Source organism: Ptychodera flava, chromosome 15 (assembly GCF_041260155.1).
Source record: "Ptychodera flava strain L36383 chromosome 15, AS_Pfla_20210202, whole genome shotgun sequence".
In the NCBI taxonomy this organism is placed as follows: domain Eukaryota; kingdom Metazoa; phylum Hemichordata; class Enteropneusta; family Ptychoderidae; genus Ptychodera; species Ptychodera flava.
Genome location: NC_091942.1, coordinates 5913616 through 5931441, shown reverse-complemented (window position 1 = coordinate 5931441; position 17826 = coordinate 5913616). Strand labels below are relative to the sequence as shown.

Here is a 17826-nt window from a genome sequence, read left to right as displayed (position 1 = left end):
TTGTCCTCTCAAAATCCTGGTAGAAGATAGCCATTGGTGCGCATGTCGAGCCGTCTTTTGAGGCTTTTATGTTTTGTTTCTAAAGATAAGTTTCTTCCATTTAAATTGTGTTGCGCTGGGCTGGAGAAAGTTATGGAAAATTCATGTAAGAAAGTAAACTCACCGAAAAAGAAACTGTCAAACTTTTGGTTAAGTTTTCCAGTGGGATTAACGTTGAAAAGACTCGCTTTGAGTGTAAAAATGCAAATAAGGCGTCAACGTATCAAGTTTTGGATTGGAGTAACAAATTACCTTAAGTAACTTAAACGATTTTGAACTTTAAAATGGTGGCCTTAACCTGTGTTCCTTTCACGGATGCAATCAAAGTTCGATATTCACGAAACGGGATAATAAGTAATTCACTCACATCTAACAAACAGCAGACCGGTGAATCTCTGTAAATTAGGTCCTACCACCAGGAACGAGTAATGATGTGAATGGAAGAATACTTGGTATATGACATGCATATATACAATGTATGTACGTCATACGCTTCTATGGTTTCATCAACGACAAAGATAAGAGTAGCATTCTGACAGCCAATGGCTTAACGTGTTTCACGTACAGTAACATACATTATCGCGTAGTGCAACATAATTACTGATATAAAAAAGACATTTATTCGTTGATTGCAAATGACGTCACTTATATCTTAATTGAAGTCAACATCATGTCCGAAAATTAGCACACCAAGTGGAGACATCCGGTTCAGTCATTGAAGTTGGCAACAAAACAAATAAGCAGAAAGATAGTCAACAAGTCTAAAATGGCAGGTAAGATTCAAGGTGGCGTGATCTTTATTTTGGTGTGTATATGTAATTTTTCGTAATATTTTTAGATGTTGACGTCGTACACTGTAGCTTGAGCTAGCTAAGTATATAAAGGTCTTTCTAGTCTGTCCATCGAATGGACTGGTGAATAAATATCGTGCACATGGCCGTTTTACAGAAGAGATTTTGAGAAACTACTAAGTTACCTGTCCCCGCTACTCTTTCTACGCAACCCGCGCCCGCTGTTGTATTGCTACCGTAACATTGTCTTCCGCAGGGTACCCGACCACCACCCTCTACAACCAAACATCAATCGAAGAAGCTTACTCTACAGCGCCATCGAGATGGGAGAATACGACAGCTGTCCACCCGGTGAAGTTTCCGACGATTTTGGAAAGTGTTACGGTTGTGAAATTTGTAAGAGTGTTCAGTTCAGGAACTGCGAACAATGTAAGCATTGAATCCCCATTATCATCTATAAAGCGGTGGTAATTGTAAGTTTAACAGTTTGAAGGGCTTTTCGTCCTTCATAGTTTTACACTGTTTCTCAGCAAATCAGAGAGTTTCATAAATGTATTGATTGTGAAAATGAGTTTAAGTCTAGAGGCACACCGTATTGAAAAAAGGGACACTACAAATGGCGATATATTTGGAACACAGAAAAAATGATTTGACGTTCAGAAGAACAAAAACTGTTCTCAAAAAAGCAAGGTAAAGTCACTTTTATCATCCCGTCCAAACTTAGCAAGTGTTACCGTAATAAGGTTGCCATGGACAACCAAATGGCGAGTATACAGCCTATATGGGAGAACCCCCTCTACCGCCCACACTCCCATCTGTGATTACAAGTGTGACCTTATTATCTCAAGTACCGGATGTGACAATAATCCCTATTGGTGTTATTGCATGTATACAACAAATAAATCAAACCTGGAAATCCCCTCGGCTTTAGGTTACTAGCAAGTTTCAACAACATTACAAAAGAGCATTGTTCTCATTTTGCATGTTTCGGGGGAATTTCACCTAATAACCTCTGAACTGTCCTGGGATGGCACTTGCCAAATACAAAAGAAGATAAATAATAGTTCCCCCTGAATTACCTGTTATGGTAAGTGTCTATGCACGTGTGCATAGCCACGGCAAGTTGTTTGTAATTCAATTCTTAATTTTGCATCGAAGGTGCCGTCATGCACAAACTGGAAAACCCGTCCGAACGAAGTACAAAACATATAAATTTAGCATACATCAGCAGATATGTAGATACATTAGCATATCGACGACAGTGGGAAATCCCTAGCTTGGTTTCAGAACAACAACATTACACAAAGATTGAATCATTGTCTTGATAACAATTGTACTGTCCTGAGATGGCAGTTGTCAGAGACAAATAGAGAGCAAGAAATAATTCTTTTGCACCTGTTGAATTGCAACAGGGGTCACAAAGTGACGCACGTAACAGTTACTCAGCTGTACGTCACTAAGTCCTTAATTTTCTTCCTTTCCAACCAGAAAAGCTGAAAAAACGTACCACTGGTCTTCTCCAAACTGACAAGACTCGGTGTCACACTGCCGTTTCCTTGCCACTAGATTAGCCCCTTTCCGTCTAACCCCTCGCACCACCACCACCACCACCGCAATGAATCGAATCCCGCCCCTCTGCTTGACTCCTATTAATGTGTTCTGCAGAGCAAAGGCAAAATTCTCGCCCTCAAAATAAATCTAATGTATGTTTTTATACAGTCCGTTTTGTGCCCGTGACAGCGTGGTCCGCAAAACCAACCAATGCATGGCACATTCGCATCACCTGACCCAGATTTCTTTAAATAAAAATATATGAAAGATATGTCGTGACTTTACTAATAACGTTGTGACTCTACTAATATCTCCAAATAATGAAGTCATAAATAAATTCATTGTTATTATTATTATTATTTTATTAATTTCATCACCAACAGGTCAACTCACAACCACGGACGACCTTCAGCAAACTCCAACAACATCGCCGACAATATCATTTACAGACCTCGCAGGGGCAGACGGTAAGTTGTGGTCTTCAGTGATACGATAGTGGCGAATCAAGTACTTCAATGGGAGTAAATTATTTTTTTACAGCAGGTACACATACTGCCCTGTGAAATTATGTTTGAATACTTTTTTGGAGTAAAGTTTACATGTATGTCACAAATGAACTATGAACTTTCACCGAGTGCACTTTTACCGTTCGAAATTGTGACGGGTGCGGGGGTGCGATTTTATGGACATTTCCGCGGGCATTTTTTGCGCACGAAGTCTTAAGAGTGGTTTGATCTAGTGGCAGAATTTTACCTTAGATTTATGGTCAATTCAGAAACACTTGAAAATTGTTTAAAATATTACTAGGGAATATAATTCCTGATTTAAAATAATTCATGTGTAATCGATCCATCAGAAATGGAGATTTTTTCCACTGACGTGTAACGTATCATACAGTCCTTCTGACATGTAACCAAGTCCACATCTCGGCTTTGTTACTCTCTATAGGATTTTCTTCTTTGTACCTCTGGGTGAGTGTGGCTGTTGTAATTATTCTGGTAATTATTTCCCTGGTGGTATTTTTAAATCGCAAACGGCTTTGTTCAAGACATCGTCAAAGGACGGGCAACCACGCAGGAGAAGAAGTAGAGGCCTTGAAGAGCGATGCACTCTGCCAAAGTAGGTGAATTCACATTCTTCATCTTGAAGGCGCTATAATCGCCATAGAACACGTCTTCTAGCGTTGACGAAAGTTCAACAGTAGTGAAGGTGAACGTAAAAAGGAATGACATTTCTTCTTCTCGTCGAGTAATTAGCTAAGGGGTTCTGTAGGGTATTATGCCCCTCACAAACCTGACTCGCAAAGTGTTATAACACATGTTAAAGACAATAGTATTAATAGAATATTGTTTCATCCTACATCACTTGACCATTTTGTCCACAGAATTTATCAATTATATCATTTCATCCTTTGTACATGAAATAAGGGGTCTTGCTTAGAACATCGAGAAGACAACACTTGACTAGACTGAGCAAGAAAATGAAAAGACAGTGAACATTGAATCCATTCTTTGATATTTTACTGTTTCAGTTTGGGTTACATTTGACGGCCACAAGAACAAAGTCCACGTGCAGCCACCAAACCAGGCTGTTGCGATAATCGAAGTTGACCGGGAGGTTCAGATAATTTGCCAGGATACTGTGCCGCATGTTAAATGTGATCCAAATGGGCTTCAAATGGACCACGAGTCGTGTGCTCGTCGAACAGACAAAGACTATACCGATTACTTCGAGCTAGTAGAGTGCAGCCTGGAAGCAAGGGAAAATCTGAAATTTGATGAACTTTGACGCCATAAAAATTTTTAGCAACTTTTTTAAATTCTTCAGAATTTTGATTTTCTAAGAAAATTATTTAGAACAATAAGAGACTCTTTTATTGAATCTTGAGATATTCACAGTAAGGACACTTTTCTATATTGCAAAACCTGCTCACAATTGAGAGGAATACAGTGTGTTTTCAATTCCGCAGATCATGTAAATGGCTGCCATGCCGAAAACAATGTTTATTCCAAAATGTCTGGGTCATTTAGTAATAGTAGACATTCCTGCATGACGTCATAATGCTGATGGAAATACCCTCCTGACGCAACTGGTTTAAAAATAATAACAATATCATTGTTCACATACAAGGTAACAATGAGATAGTATTTAAACATGTCTATTTTTAGTCCTATTGTTTGTCTATAAAATTTCCCGTTATATATTTAAAAAAAGTGCACTCAACTTTTCTTGACTCCTCGAACCAAGAAAGTCAAAATTCGATGTTTACGTCTAAGTGAGTGCAGTCCAGTTAAAGCCATCTATCGATACGTCGATCTATTAGTGCACATCGTTGGAAGTTTGTCGATACGTCGATCAAGTGGACTTCGTTAGAAGTTTATCATTATAGCGATCACTGCATTGTCGTCTTCTAGATCTTGAAAATGTATTGTCCCGATGGGAGCGTGCCAGACAGCATAGGCGGTTGTTTTCCATGCAGATTCTGCCTCACTCACCCACGAGAGCGTGGGTGTGATAAATGCGAACTAGGTAAGCCTTAAAAGTTGTCACGGTTGTACGCTTTAACAACAAGTTGTATGATAATAGATAGGTTAATATTATAGAACAAAGCCAACGGATTTGATGGCAATTGTGTGGGGAAGTAATTGTAGGACGCGTAACGCAGTGTATAATTCAACAGAAGTCAATGAGATGTTTCCGATCGACGGCGGAGGTCAAAACTATTGCACAATCGAAAGGACATACATTTGTAAACCGTTACGTATCGGGAAACCCCCATGCACGTGCTGTCAGTGGTCAATGGAACGTAGGAACGTAGGTACATTCCCCACAATAATACTATTGTGTTCGCGGTTTGTTTATCGGAAGTGGAGCGATCAAAGGTCACGGTTCTAATAGATTCATCGATATTGTTTTCATGCAGGTCAACTGACTACAAGTACAACCGTTACTCGTATTGCCGCGGGAACATTTTTCCAGACTTCTGGTGCTTTATATACAACGACAGAACCGCAAGGTAAGTCAAATTCGTCAGAAAACAAACTGAAATTGTAGTTAAGCTTTTTGTTCCACATCTGTAAGAGCACCTTCAATGTCACAGACAGTATGGAAAAAAGAGATGCGCTACACATCGTGACAGGGTCTGTTGACCATGACAACTATGTGATATTATGTCGCACGCTGTAAAACCCTCCCCGCCCATCCCCACTGTTACTAGCAAAAACTCAACTCCTAGGCCAACTGTATGCTTTTAATATCCCGCGGTATTTATGATAAGAGTGTTGGTTTGAGTAGATTTCCTTCAGTAAAGTCAATCATCGCTTCTTAGCTCACGTGTTGACACTGACTCGTGAGCTAATGTCGCACCGATGTCTGTCTATCTGTCTGTCTGTTAGTGCGATATCTAAAGAACCGTAGATATAATAGTATATTGATGAAATCTGGTTAAATAGATTCTGTTTTAGAGTGGCAAGAAATGATTATTGTTTGGCTGGTGTAGCTTGCATATTTTTGCTCATTTGCATAATTAATGTTTGTAAAAAGGAAATACATGGAGACCGACTGCACACAATTTGATAAGATTTACTAAGATATTGATCACATCAGGACATTTCAGCCGTAAAAGCTACTGAAGAGGTGACATGAAAGTTAATTGCTAAGTTGCATATTTGATTTGATTTAACACACGAGATTTAGAGCGATCTCAAGATACAGTTATTTATTTATTTACATACATTTAGTTGTAATTATTTTATCAGGTTAGTTTTCAAAGTGAACGGTTATCGTAAACGTTTTTTGCAAAATATTCGCACATCAAACTATCGAAAAAGAAGACAGAATGTTTATAAATGTCGATTTTTTCGTATCAAGATTTCTAATGTTATTTATTTTATTTTTTTCCACCAGCTGACTCGTCGGTCTTTGTCGTCGTAGTTACAGTTACAATAATTTCTGTGTGCCTTTTGGTGTTGATATTGACGTATTTTCTATATAAACGCAGACATAGAAACGCAAGGGCCAATGGGGACGAAGAAGCGCACGTGACAGGATCAATAAAAGGTAAGGCAAGACAAATTGTACACTGCGTTGTTGATCCGTTAGTTCTAATAGAAAGGTTGCAGCGGCGTACATATTTTTACAAGGTAATATAAACATCAAAAGTACGGGGGGTTCATCGAACTGCATTGAAGTAAGGATTAACATGAAACGAAGTTAAACGAAATAAAATTAACCATCGGCCTTGCATTATGAACGGGTAAATGATACTACATGTACACCTGGATGATGTTCCTTTTGTTCAGTTTTCAATGTTTTCAATGAACTTGAAGTTCATCATTTATTTGAATACCCTGTAAGCTCTCGAGTTTCACTTTTAGTTTCAGAGACATTTGTTACGATTTTCGGCCGTGGATTAAAGACATACACTGCCCTTAAAACAAAACCGTTGCAAGATCGACATCCACAGACTTTATTGGTGACACAAAGCAACCGACCTGAAAATCCTGAGCCAGAAAGACAGGTGAAATGGCCGAAAGAGGAACTCGAGGGCCAACCGCTTCGACAGCCTATTGACCCAGATTGCAATGCCGATCAAACGGTCAACGAGACTTCGACTGGCTCTGGCTACACTGCTCACCTCTCGCGCACTGGAGAGTCAAGTGATGATCGAGTCTCCTTGCAACCAGCTAACGATGACAGTAACAAATCGGAAGCCGTGATTTCATAGCCGTGAAAGTCCTACGTCGCAGGGACTCACCATTGCAGTTAGTCCTGGTAGACCTTACACAGTAGAGCCATTTGTTTACTGTTTATGGCAGTAACAATGAATTTAGTATAAATACTGGTAGAGTAGTTATAGACTCTTTAAAAAAGTAAGACTGCAAAGACAGATTGTCGCCACCCTGATGCAGTGGTACTGGTAAACGTTCCCAAAACGCAGAAAAGATGGGCACATGGTGTACATGCTATATCAAACTTATTTTGAACAATCCAATATTATGTATACTCCTACGTGTTCGATGACCCTTTGCGTTTTTGTTCATTGTAATATGTGATTTTAGTAAGAGGTATGGTGTTTTTGGTTTTTGGAGAGCTTACACTTTAACGGATCTCAGTTAAAGATTCTTACTCATGCTACTCTTTCTGTAGAAGTTAAAAAAAGAATAAAAACCATAAAAAAGTAAAAAATACAATACAAATCTAATAAAAACAAAAAAAATCCACAAAGTAGCCACGAAGGGGTGACTTGAGTATTGCGTTCATATATAAATTTGGCTGTATATATCTATATACTTTGGTGCTTATAAATAAACATTTGCTTATTGAATGCATACGTGTGTGATTTTTTCTGTTCGTTTTTGAGGCAGTCGCGGTGAGATCATCAAAATTAAATTGAGAAGTTACGACATATGCAAAATGGGCACACGTGATTGCAAAGGGGATGTTCTGTTGTTCATCGCCAAAAATACCCCGACACCGCAACATCTTAAACATACCGTGTAAATCGCATCAGATTTATTCTCAAGTTGTCTACGGCAGGAGTAGCTGTGTACGGCGACAGTTGCGTCAGTTTCGACTGCAAGGTCGTCGTTCTAAGGTTACTCGACGATCGTGAAGCGGCACTGGAAATACCAAACTCGACGGCCATTGCTTAGACTTTGAAACGCAACAGCCAAGCTTAGCATTTCAGATGTCACCGTTTAGTTCAGACACGATCTGCTCTACGGGGACAGTACCCGATGGATTTGGTAACTGTTACCCATGCAGTATTTGCACGGCATTGTCCGAGCCTCCGAGCGGTTGTGCTTCGTGTAAGTAACTGAATTGATTATCGGTATAATTTATATCGTCTTGAGTGCTTTTTCACATGAAAAATGAAATATTGTATTCTTGAAAAGATAACGGTCCGTAGAAATCTATGACAACTATTTGCAAGCTGATCTTCGAATCGCTTTAATATCTCATATTATATGATGTATTAAAACTTAAATTAAAACCATCAACATGACACTTTTAATTCGATTTACGGGTCTACATTATAGATTACTTGGGTCTCTTATGTAGACTGATCAGGTCTAGCTGTTGCCATAGCAACATCAACTTTACCAGTACTTCACTGCAGCTATTATTTAAATCTGGAAAGTCCGGGTTATAATCAGTCGTTACCGACTTTTCTGGTCCCTGGTAAAGTTGCTCGGAGGGTATTACCCAATATTGTGACATCGTGTCCTCAATTTTAGAAGTGACGGAATTTACCTTTTTAGCTCCTATGTCTGTTGCGCATATCAAAATTATTTTCGACTCTTGTCTGCACTAACAAATTAAATGTCCATCGTTTATCCCAGGCGAGTTTACAACAATAAACAATGATGTCAACACTTTAGAAGCATCGAGAACTGTGGACTTTGGTTTGAACGACTACACTATGTCTCCGTCAAAAGTTCAGGAACAAGCCGTGGCTTTCGGTGAGTGGCCAACTGAACATGATGAAGCAGTCTCACAAAATTTTTCAGAAATAACAACTGTTCAAAAACTAGTGTTTCTAAATACAGTAGTGTGATGTAGTGTATATGCATCAGTAAAGTTAGACTATGGCATACAGAAGGGAATATGACATGGGAGAAACATAATTTCACCTTTTTTTTCAACTCGATCGTAGCTATTAATGAGCCCGGAGAAGATTAAACATTGAAATTGTTTCAAAAAAGTTAGCAAATAGACGTCTTGCTCGGAAACAATATGCTGAACAGTTCAATCATTTGTAAGGCATGGTTAAAGGGGAGCCATTAAAAAGTAAACAGTAATATCATTTTGTGATAATCTATTCAGCTTTAAACATATGAGTATAATTTTCATTTTCAGTGGACGGTCAAATCATATGGTTAGCCGCCATCCTCTGCATCTTGATTGTCTTAACTACGATTGTAATAGCCACGATGGTAACGGTAAGGAGAAACCAGCGCCATCTTTCTCGACTGTCTGGACGCCTGATTGTAGAGAGTCACAGTTTATACGGCGATGACGAGGAAAAGGGACTCCTCCAGAGTAAGTTAACAAGAAATATGGCTAAGATAGCTCAAATCCAAATCTGTGTTTACGACTGCAGAGTTCAAATATGATCGGTATAGACTGTGTGATAATAACAGTAACAAAGACAGCTAATTTTCATAAGGGGACTGCTGCCTATCCGTTAAGGGGATTTACCAGGATGTTTTTTTTCTTCGGAAGCGTTCTCGTGGTACGTCAGTCGTTTGCTCACTTAACTTATTGTAGTTTTGAACCGACATAACCTTAAACGTAAATTCAAAATTCAAAATGGGGCTGCCATGTATGAATAACACGTATAAGAAAGACACGAGAGGGCGCTCGACCGGCATCACTCGACCGCAAAATCCACAGCAATCAACACAGACAAAGTACAAAAGCAAAGAGTGGAGGACAGCTAGCAATAAACTCATTCATTTTATTTTACTGATTACTAATAATTCATTAATCATTTTAAAACCCTGCAGCGTGTGTAAAATACACATAGGTCAGGAAATTCATTTATTTTCAAAATCTGTTTTGATTTTTTTATTTTTAAAATCTGTTGCTCACAGTTTTGTGCGATATTTTCCCAAAATGCATAACGGTTCGCGTAGCACTTCGGCCTGGTCTAGAACCATTTCTTCTAAATGCACATACTTAACGATATAGCTTTCAGGGACGGAGGGAGGAGAAACGTAATCGTCCGAACATTTGTTCTGTTCTTAAATACTATTGCTGAACATGTTTCAAGTCAGAAAGCTGCGACAGAATAGGAATGGAAGTTTATTTGTCACAAGAGTGGGTCTACTGAAGGGATTTTTCAGAAAAAAGCCTCTACCTGAAAGACATGTAACATACATTTTTTTCTTTTTTTTAAAGCTTGGGTTGATGTCAACACCGTTGACAACACCACAAAAACGAGAATTTCGACCAACGACCTGTCATCTACAACACGTGACCATACAAGTAACAATGGTCAGCGGGAACCTGGAGACAGACCGTTGTCAGGCAACGAAAGTCGCTATGGTAGCAGCGGCGTTGACGTTGATCACGATTCACGTTCATATTCCTGCGCTTGCACGGTTGGCGGGCGACAGTGTTTGAGCCACCACCACACGGCGTTGAATGGAGGAGACACGTCACAACGTGTGCTGTCAGATTCGTCCTCCGGGTCAATTTTTACATCCGTTCGTAAAAACGACGGGCATATCATTAAATAGAAGCATATTTTGAACAGCAATGTGCGCTGAGACAAAGCAATGCCCTTTTACCTTGAAAATGGCGTGTGTTGTTGATTTTCGTAATAAACGTTTCAATTAATCCAACGGACCGCAACGCTTAGTTATTGTATTGTTCAGTGAGAATCGCTGATTTCTCTTTCATGAAAGCACAGTTCCTCCATCACAGACCGTGATTAACTTAAAGGGAGGGTAGTCCCGTCTACGGCTGTGCGTATGAAACCCATAAGAGGGGTTTGTTGCAATGCAAGCATATCCCTGCACTATATCCGAAATATATATACGTATATATATATTTATCTACATCTCATCGGTAAGTCCATGTAACATAAAACAATAATAATTATTGTATCCCCTTTCTGCAAAGAATGATACGCCCGACATGTTCTCAACCGTCCTTCTTGGATCTATCAGAACAAACCTTCCAACGGCAACTCCGAATGGCTAAACATTTACTACAGCCGCCCTTTTCTCTCTCTTCCTCCCCCAAACCGTTTACAGTTGATGTAAAGTTTACAGTTTTAGTCAGTGCTATCTGGTCATGAGTGTTATGTTTGTAAAATTTATCCATTAGACTGCTTCATTCTGTGACGTTTTAATACCAACTTCGATTAGTCAACTAAATCGTCAGTAACTTTGTTTACCAGATCATGATCGACTTTGTTTCCCAGATCTCATCATAAAAATAACAAAAAGATGGAAAACAGACTTAACTAAATAATTAACAATTAAAAATCCCGTTAAATTTCTCAGAATTTATTGCGTTTTATAAATTGGATTTTGAACAAGGGACAATGCAGTAAAAACGTAACTTGAGGAAGAGGGCGCTATCACACATGACCAGATGCGAACCCTTGTTGTTAAGGAGCGTTCAGTTGTTACGGCCAGGGTTGGGCCGGCAAAATCCAGGGGATCACCTTAAATTTGAAACCTGCAAAGGGGGGTCATGTATTTTTCAAACAGCTCAGGGCCCGGGGGTCACTTAATTTTCATAAGTATCCGTCCCTTCAAAAAGTAATTTCAGTGTTCAGAAATATTCCGAGAGGTAAAACTGATTCGCTGCATGATTTCATCCTCTGAAGTCATTTAACTGTAAATCTGAAAAAAAGTGTAATTATCTGTCACATTAACATCTTGCCTTGGCAACTCTGAGGCTTGTCTTTTTGTAAATCGAGCTCACTGAGGGCAATGAACAATTTCTATTACTTACATATTAGAGATATAGCAAGTTTTGTGAAGGAAAATGTTTAACAGTTACCTGTAGACTACTAGTACCATGAAAAGTGCAATTATACTTTTAGGTCACGGTGAAATTCCAATATTATAATTGTTGTCCACATCTAAATTTTAAAATACCCTATTTGAATCAAGTACATTTGTATCAATTGTCAAACACCTATAAAAGCACAGATTAAGTTAGCTAAGCATTGTAAAAAATTATTCATTTTTTTCTCATAGACTCCATGTATAGTGAATCAACATTTTGGTGAAATTGCAAACTCAAATTTCTTGCACACATATCAATTTTTAACCATCCTAGTCTAACTAAGTACTTTATAATAAATTATCAAACGTCTATAAATACACATATTTAGTACAGTACTAAATCTGTGTTTAGAAAAAAATTAAATTATTCATAGTTTCCTCATAGACTCCCGTGTACAGTGAATCTACATTTCTGTGAAATTCCAAAATCCAATTTCTGGCACACCTATCCACTTGCAACCACCCTAGTCTAATAAAATACATTAAAATGAATTATCAAACATCTATAAATACACAGATTTAGCTTGTTTAAAAAAATATTCATAGTTTCCTCATAGACTCTCATGAATAGTAAATGAACATTTTCAGTGAAATTCCAATATCAGATTTCTTGTACACATGATATGCACCTTTAACCATCATATTCTAATCAAGTACAATTATGTTAATTATCCAACATCTGTATTTGCACAAGTACAACAACTTTTTCATTGAAAAACAAATTATTGACAATTTTATCATAGACTCCCATGTATAGTGGATGAACATTTTTGGTGAACTTCTAATGTCAATTTTTTGTACACATACTAGTTGTAACAACCCCTATTCTAATTCAGTATATTTATGTCAATTATCAAATGTCTATAAACGCATAGATATTCCTAGTTTTGTATTGAAAAAGTATCACATAGTTTTCTCATAGACTACCATGTATAGTGAAACAATATTTTCAACAGCTGATTATCAATTAAATCCAAATATCAAAATGTTGTACACACACGCTTGTGTAAACATATTGCGATCCACCTGTAATTTCTGTCCAATCCCTTTGAGGGGTAATTTTAAAATTATAGCAAGCCAAAAGGGAAAATTTGAACATTAACACCTTGTGAGTTTGTAAAGGGGGTCATTTGACAAAAAACTGAGAATCTTTTTTTTGGATCCTATTGCCCTCCCAGAAGTGTTTGTATGTGCAGCTTTCCTCATGCAATGTGGGGGTCATGAAATTTTTGTCATCTTACAAGGGGGATCATCAATTTTTTGGTACAATGGGTAGGGGGAGTTAACTTAGTTTGACTGATGCGCAGGAAACATTTGCCGGCCCAACACCGGCCGTGATAACTGAACGCTCCCTTAGTGTCCGTTGATAATGTAAGGTTCTAAACTAACCTAGCAACGGGTTCAATTGCACAACATCGTTTGAGTCAGCACTGTCCCAATCTGACCCGAGTCCAAAGCGCCATTCTGCCGCTGGCGGCGCTGTGCGCACAAGAAACGCAACCCTATTCCATCATACACCATACTTGACCAGTGTGAGCACTGCGCTTCGAGCTCGAATAAAGGCCGGGGACTAGACTGCATCAGTTAAAGCATGATGGTCGTTACATTTGTATCTAAACAAAATCCCCATAATGTGGTAAAATATTGGTATTTTTAGTGTGGGTTATAGTACCTTAGGGATCTGCTTCTGTTACAGAATATGAGAAAGAGTATACACACCGGGTATTGGCACTCAGACTCTCAGAGAAAATGAGTAACCTTACGTGTTCCCGAAATCACAGAAAAGGGGGAGTTTATCGTTCGTCATTTAGTTCGTGAAAACACGAAAAAAGTACTTTATTTGCAAATGCTGATCCGCAAAAGGATAAGAAAACCCCTTTGAAATCTGGTACAATTTTTCTTAGAATTATAGCCATAGTTGTAACTGTATTTGCAATGATCTCACTGACTCCTAGATATTGTTTATCAGGGAGTGTATTAAGGTTTATTTATGTCCTATATTTCTCATAATAGGCTTGTCTTTTTCGTTGAAAAATCCCAGCTAGGGGGATGTTTTACAATATCGAGAAACATGCATAAAATTCCCAGCCTTTCCCTTGAGCGCCACCACCGGGGGTAGGCAACAGAAGTGACAAGAAATTAAACAAAAAGCTACAAAAAGAGGTCTTGGAATTGAGATTATAGTTTAGATTTCTTCACACACATCACTAGAAAACAAGTAAGGTAATCCGCCCCTTGAAATAAGAAGTCTTACGCTTTTGCCCTAATTTTCCGTATGAATACTGCAAACCATTCTCTTTCATAATCAAGCTTAGACTGTAAAGTGAAAACATACCTGAAATATACCAATATTTGAAATTCAAAATGGCCGTTATATCCTGTGTTAAGTCCGAGAGGAAACGTTAGATTTTCTATTTTCACAAAAAGCGAGATGGCGAAAACTTCATTAACTGCACGCGCTTCGTCATGATGAGTGCACACAGACAGAAAAATTACAGTAATAATTTTAGAATCCGAAACCTATTCTCATGGCGCAGTCTTCCTTTCAAAACAAAAGCATCGTGAATTAAGCGGGTAACGAAAGAGATTGTACAGTCTTGACTTTATTTGCCAAGTCACCATTAGGTCAAAACTGCGTTCAGACACGAAGACTTCGTGGATAAGAACAGTAATTTGTAAGAAGATCTCACATGGCTAAGCCTTTCTGAAATCCAAACAGAGGATTTAAAATACTCTGGTTTTTCGAATAATTTGAAGTAACCTACATTAAAGGTACTATGGAGTATCTCATTGGAAAGGTAAACCCTGTAAATTGATACTTAAAGACTACTGTCAGACTAGACAAGCCAGTAAATTCCATGCATAGTTTTTCGTACTCTTCAATTTCTATGAGAGAAATTATCAAGTTTGGCCGACACAACAGGACGTTGTACTATGAACGTAACACATCACGTCCTACCCATTGTTTTTAAATCCGTGGCTTCCAGTAAAACTCAACAGTGCATCGAGCCTGTAGTCACACCAAAATTTCAACTATTAAAAGGAACACAAGTATACAAGGTTTCATAGAATACTTAAATCACAGACTTGGGCCGTCTAAAATTGACGAATGAATATAATATTAAAATAAAAATACTCAAACTCAAAGTATATGAAATACAAAAAATCATATTTCTCAATTTAAACGAAAATTGGGTTAAAATTCATATTGTCCATTACAAGTTAGATTCGTCATCTTATCTGTTTCAATTAATGTACTAGCGTTGATTTCATTATCTGTCAGCTTTCATGTACAATTGCATGTAATTTTGTTTGATCGGTGCATTTCATAATTCAATAACCCGAAACCCAAACTTCACTTTGACAAGCTTTGTTTTTCTAGCAAGTAGAATACCAGAGATCAACTGAAGTGTACACATATGCATGAATAACCAGATATGAACTGAAATTGCTCACGTGTTTCATTATATATTGAAGTTGTGTGTAAATTTGAACCTTTGCCACATGTTTGCAACTTCATTGAAAGTATTATGATCAACATAATGAACAATAATCACAGCCGGTTGATTCTAAAACGTCATGAAGTATACAAATATGTAATTAGCTGAAATAAAAATATTAAAGTTCTTTGACTGCTGTCATTGTGTCACCATTTTATATAGCAAGTGTAATTACCGTTGGCCAAGTCATTCAAGCCATATATGCCGAGCTTTGAAAGCTCATTAGATATGCAAATTATAAATTAGCTGACATGACAATGTGAAATGACTTTTGATATTGTTTTAACCAGGTATAATCATCAGTGTACATAGCATGTTTTGTCAACTTTGATATCAAGTAAATCTCAGTATATATCCCTAATAAGCAAAGTTCATTAAATATGTAAATTAGGAATTGACCTAAGTAAAAATGCTTGATGATTGTCAATAATGTTGTATCATGGTATCTGCAATATATGTAGCAAGTTTTGTCAACTTTGGTCAAGTCAATTCAGATATTTATCTCTAATTAGGAAAGTTCATTAAATATGCAAATTAGGAATTGGCTGAAGAAAAAATGCTTAATGACTTTCAATAATATTGTATTATAGTGTCTTTAATGTACGTAGCAAGTTTCATCAATTTGGATCAAGTAAATTCAGATAAATATCCCTAATTATGAAAACTCATTTAATATGTAAATTAAGAATTGGCTGAAGTAAAAATGTCTTTTTACTTTCAATAATGTTATATCACAGTATCTTTAATGTATATAGCAAGATTCAACAACTACGTACAATCAAGTTAATTCAGATATATCCCTAAGTGGGAAAGTTGATTAAATATGCAAATTCGGAATTGGCTGAAGTAAAAATGCTTAAAGACTTTCAAAAATGTTGTATCATAGAAGCTCCAAATACATGTAGCAAGTTTCATCAGCGTCGGTCCAGTCAATTCAAATATATATCCCTAATTAGCAAAGTTCATTAAATGTGCAAATTAGGAATTGGCTAAAGTGAAAACGCTTAATGACTTTCAATAATGTTAAATAATAGTATCTTTAATATACATACCAAGTTTGGTCAATTTTGATCGAGTCAAATCAGACATATATCCCTAATTAGGAAAGTTCATTAGATATGCAAATTAGCAACTATCTTTCATGTAACCCCTTAATGGTTCCCACTGCTGATATATCTTGGTGTGATTAACATTTGTAGCAAATCTCATCAAATTGTGTGTAGTCGTTTTTAATGTATATCCGTTTTTTCTAAAATCATTAATTATGCAAGTGAGTAAAAAGTATGCAAGACACACCCACCAAAAACTAATCAGTTCTTGCCATTTGCTAACTGAATACATGTACCAGATTTGATTCTGATCTGACGAGCCGTTTTTGAGATATCGGACCAACAGACAGACAGACAGACAGACAGACACACGGACAGACAGACAGACAGACAGACAGACAGACAGACAGACATCGCTGCGACATATGCTCACGTGTGTAAACACGTGAGCAAAAAAAGTGCATCTAAAATTATTTTTCTGGCAACGCTCCATAGAGAAGTGGCGATGAAAAGCTTGTCATCCAAATTTATTACTTTACTTTATACTATCTAAACCATAAATGTAATACAACATTATTATACATGTAAGGTATCACGCCGAGAAATTGAAGGACTTAAAATTTTGCTAAAACTTTAACTTTCCGTAAGAGAACTTCAAATCGTTCCTTCTTGAAATCAGTAATAAAGATTAGGGATTACCGTGCAAATTTTGACACAAGAGAAAAAAAAATCACCCAAAATCACCCACGTTTTTAAGTCTAATTTACAAACTTACCTTTTTTTGCTCACGTGTTTACACACGTGAGGATATGTCGCAGCGATGTCTGTCTGTCTGTCTGTCTGTCTGTCTGTCTGTCTGTTGGTCCGATATCTCTCTTTTTGGTGGGTGTGGCTTGCATACTTTTGCTCATTTGCTTAATTAATGATTTTACAAAAAACGGATATACATTAAAACGACTGCACACAATTTGATGAGAATTGCTACAAACGTTGATCATATCAAGATATATCAGCAGTGGGAAGCATTAAGGGGTGACATGAAAGATAGTTGCTAATTTGCATATTTAATGAACTTTCCTAATTAGGGATATATGCTGATTTGACTCGATCAAAATTGACCAAACTTGGTATGTATATTGAAGATACTATGATTTAACATTATTGAAAGTCGTTAAGCATTGTAACTTCACCCAATTCCCAATTTACATATTGAATGAACTTTGCTAATTAGGGATATATATTTGAATTGACTGGACCATTGTGGATGAAACTTGCTACATGTATTGAAGCTACTATGATACAACATTCTTGAAAGTTGTTAAGCATTTTTACTTCAGCCAATTCCGATTTTGCATATTTAATGAAC

At 37.3% G+C, this 17826-nt stretch overlaps 1 protein-coding gene across 1 annotated transcript; it reads left to right on the top strand.

The window, feature by feature from the left end:
• Positions 1 to 925: 925 nt before the first annotated feature.
• Positions 926 to 10732, top strand: LOC139151005 (uncharacterized). The gene is made up of 10 exons (XM_070723520.1): positions 926 to 1259; positions 2765 to 2848; positions 3330 to 3500; positions 3913 to 4910; positions 5305 to 5397; positions 6288 to 6440; positions 6758 to 8191; positions 8726 to 8845; positions 9243 to 9425; positions 10287 to 10732. The coding sequence occupies exons 7-10, from the start codon at positions 8071 to 8073 to the stop codon at positions 10625 to 10627; spliced, it is 765 nt and encodes a 254-aa protein (XP_070579621.1). The 5' UTR covers positions 926 to 1259; positions 2765 to 2848; positions 3330 to 3500; positions 3913 to 4910; positions 5305 to 5397; positions 6288 to 6440; positions 6758 to 8070; the 3' UTR covers positions 10628 to 10732.
• The last annotated feature ends 7094 nt before the right edge of the window (positions 10733 to 17826 follow it).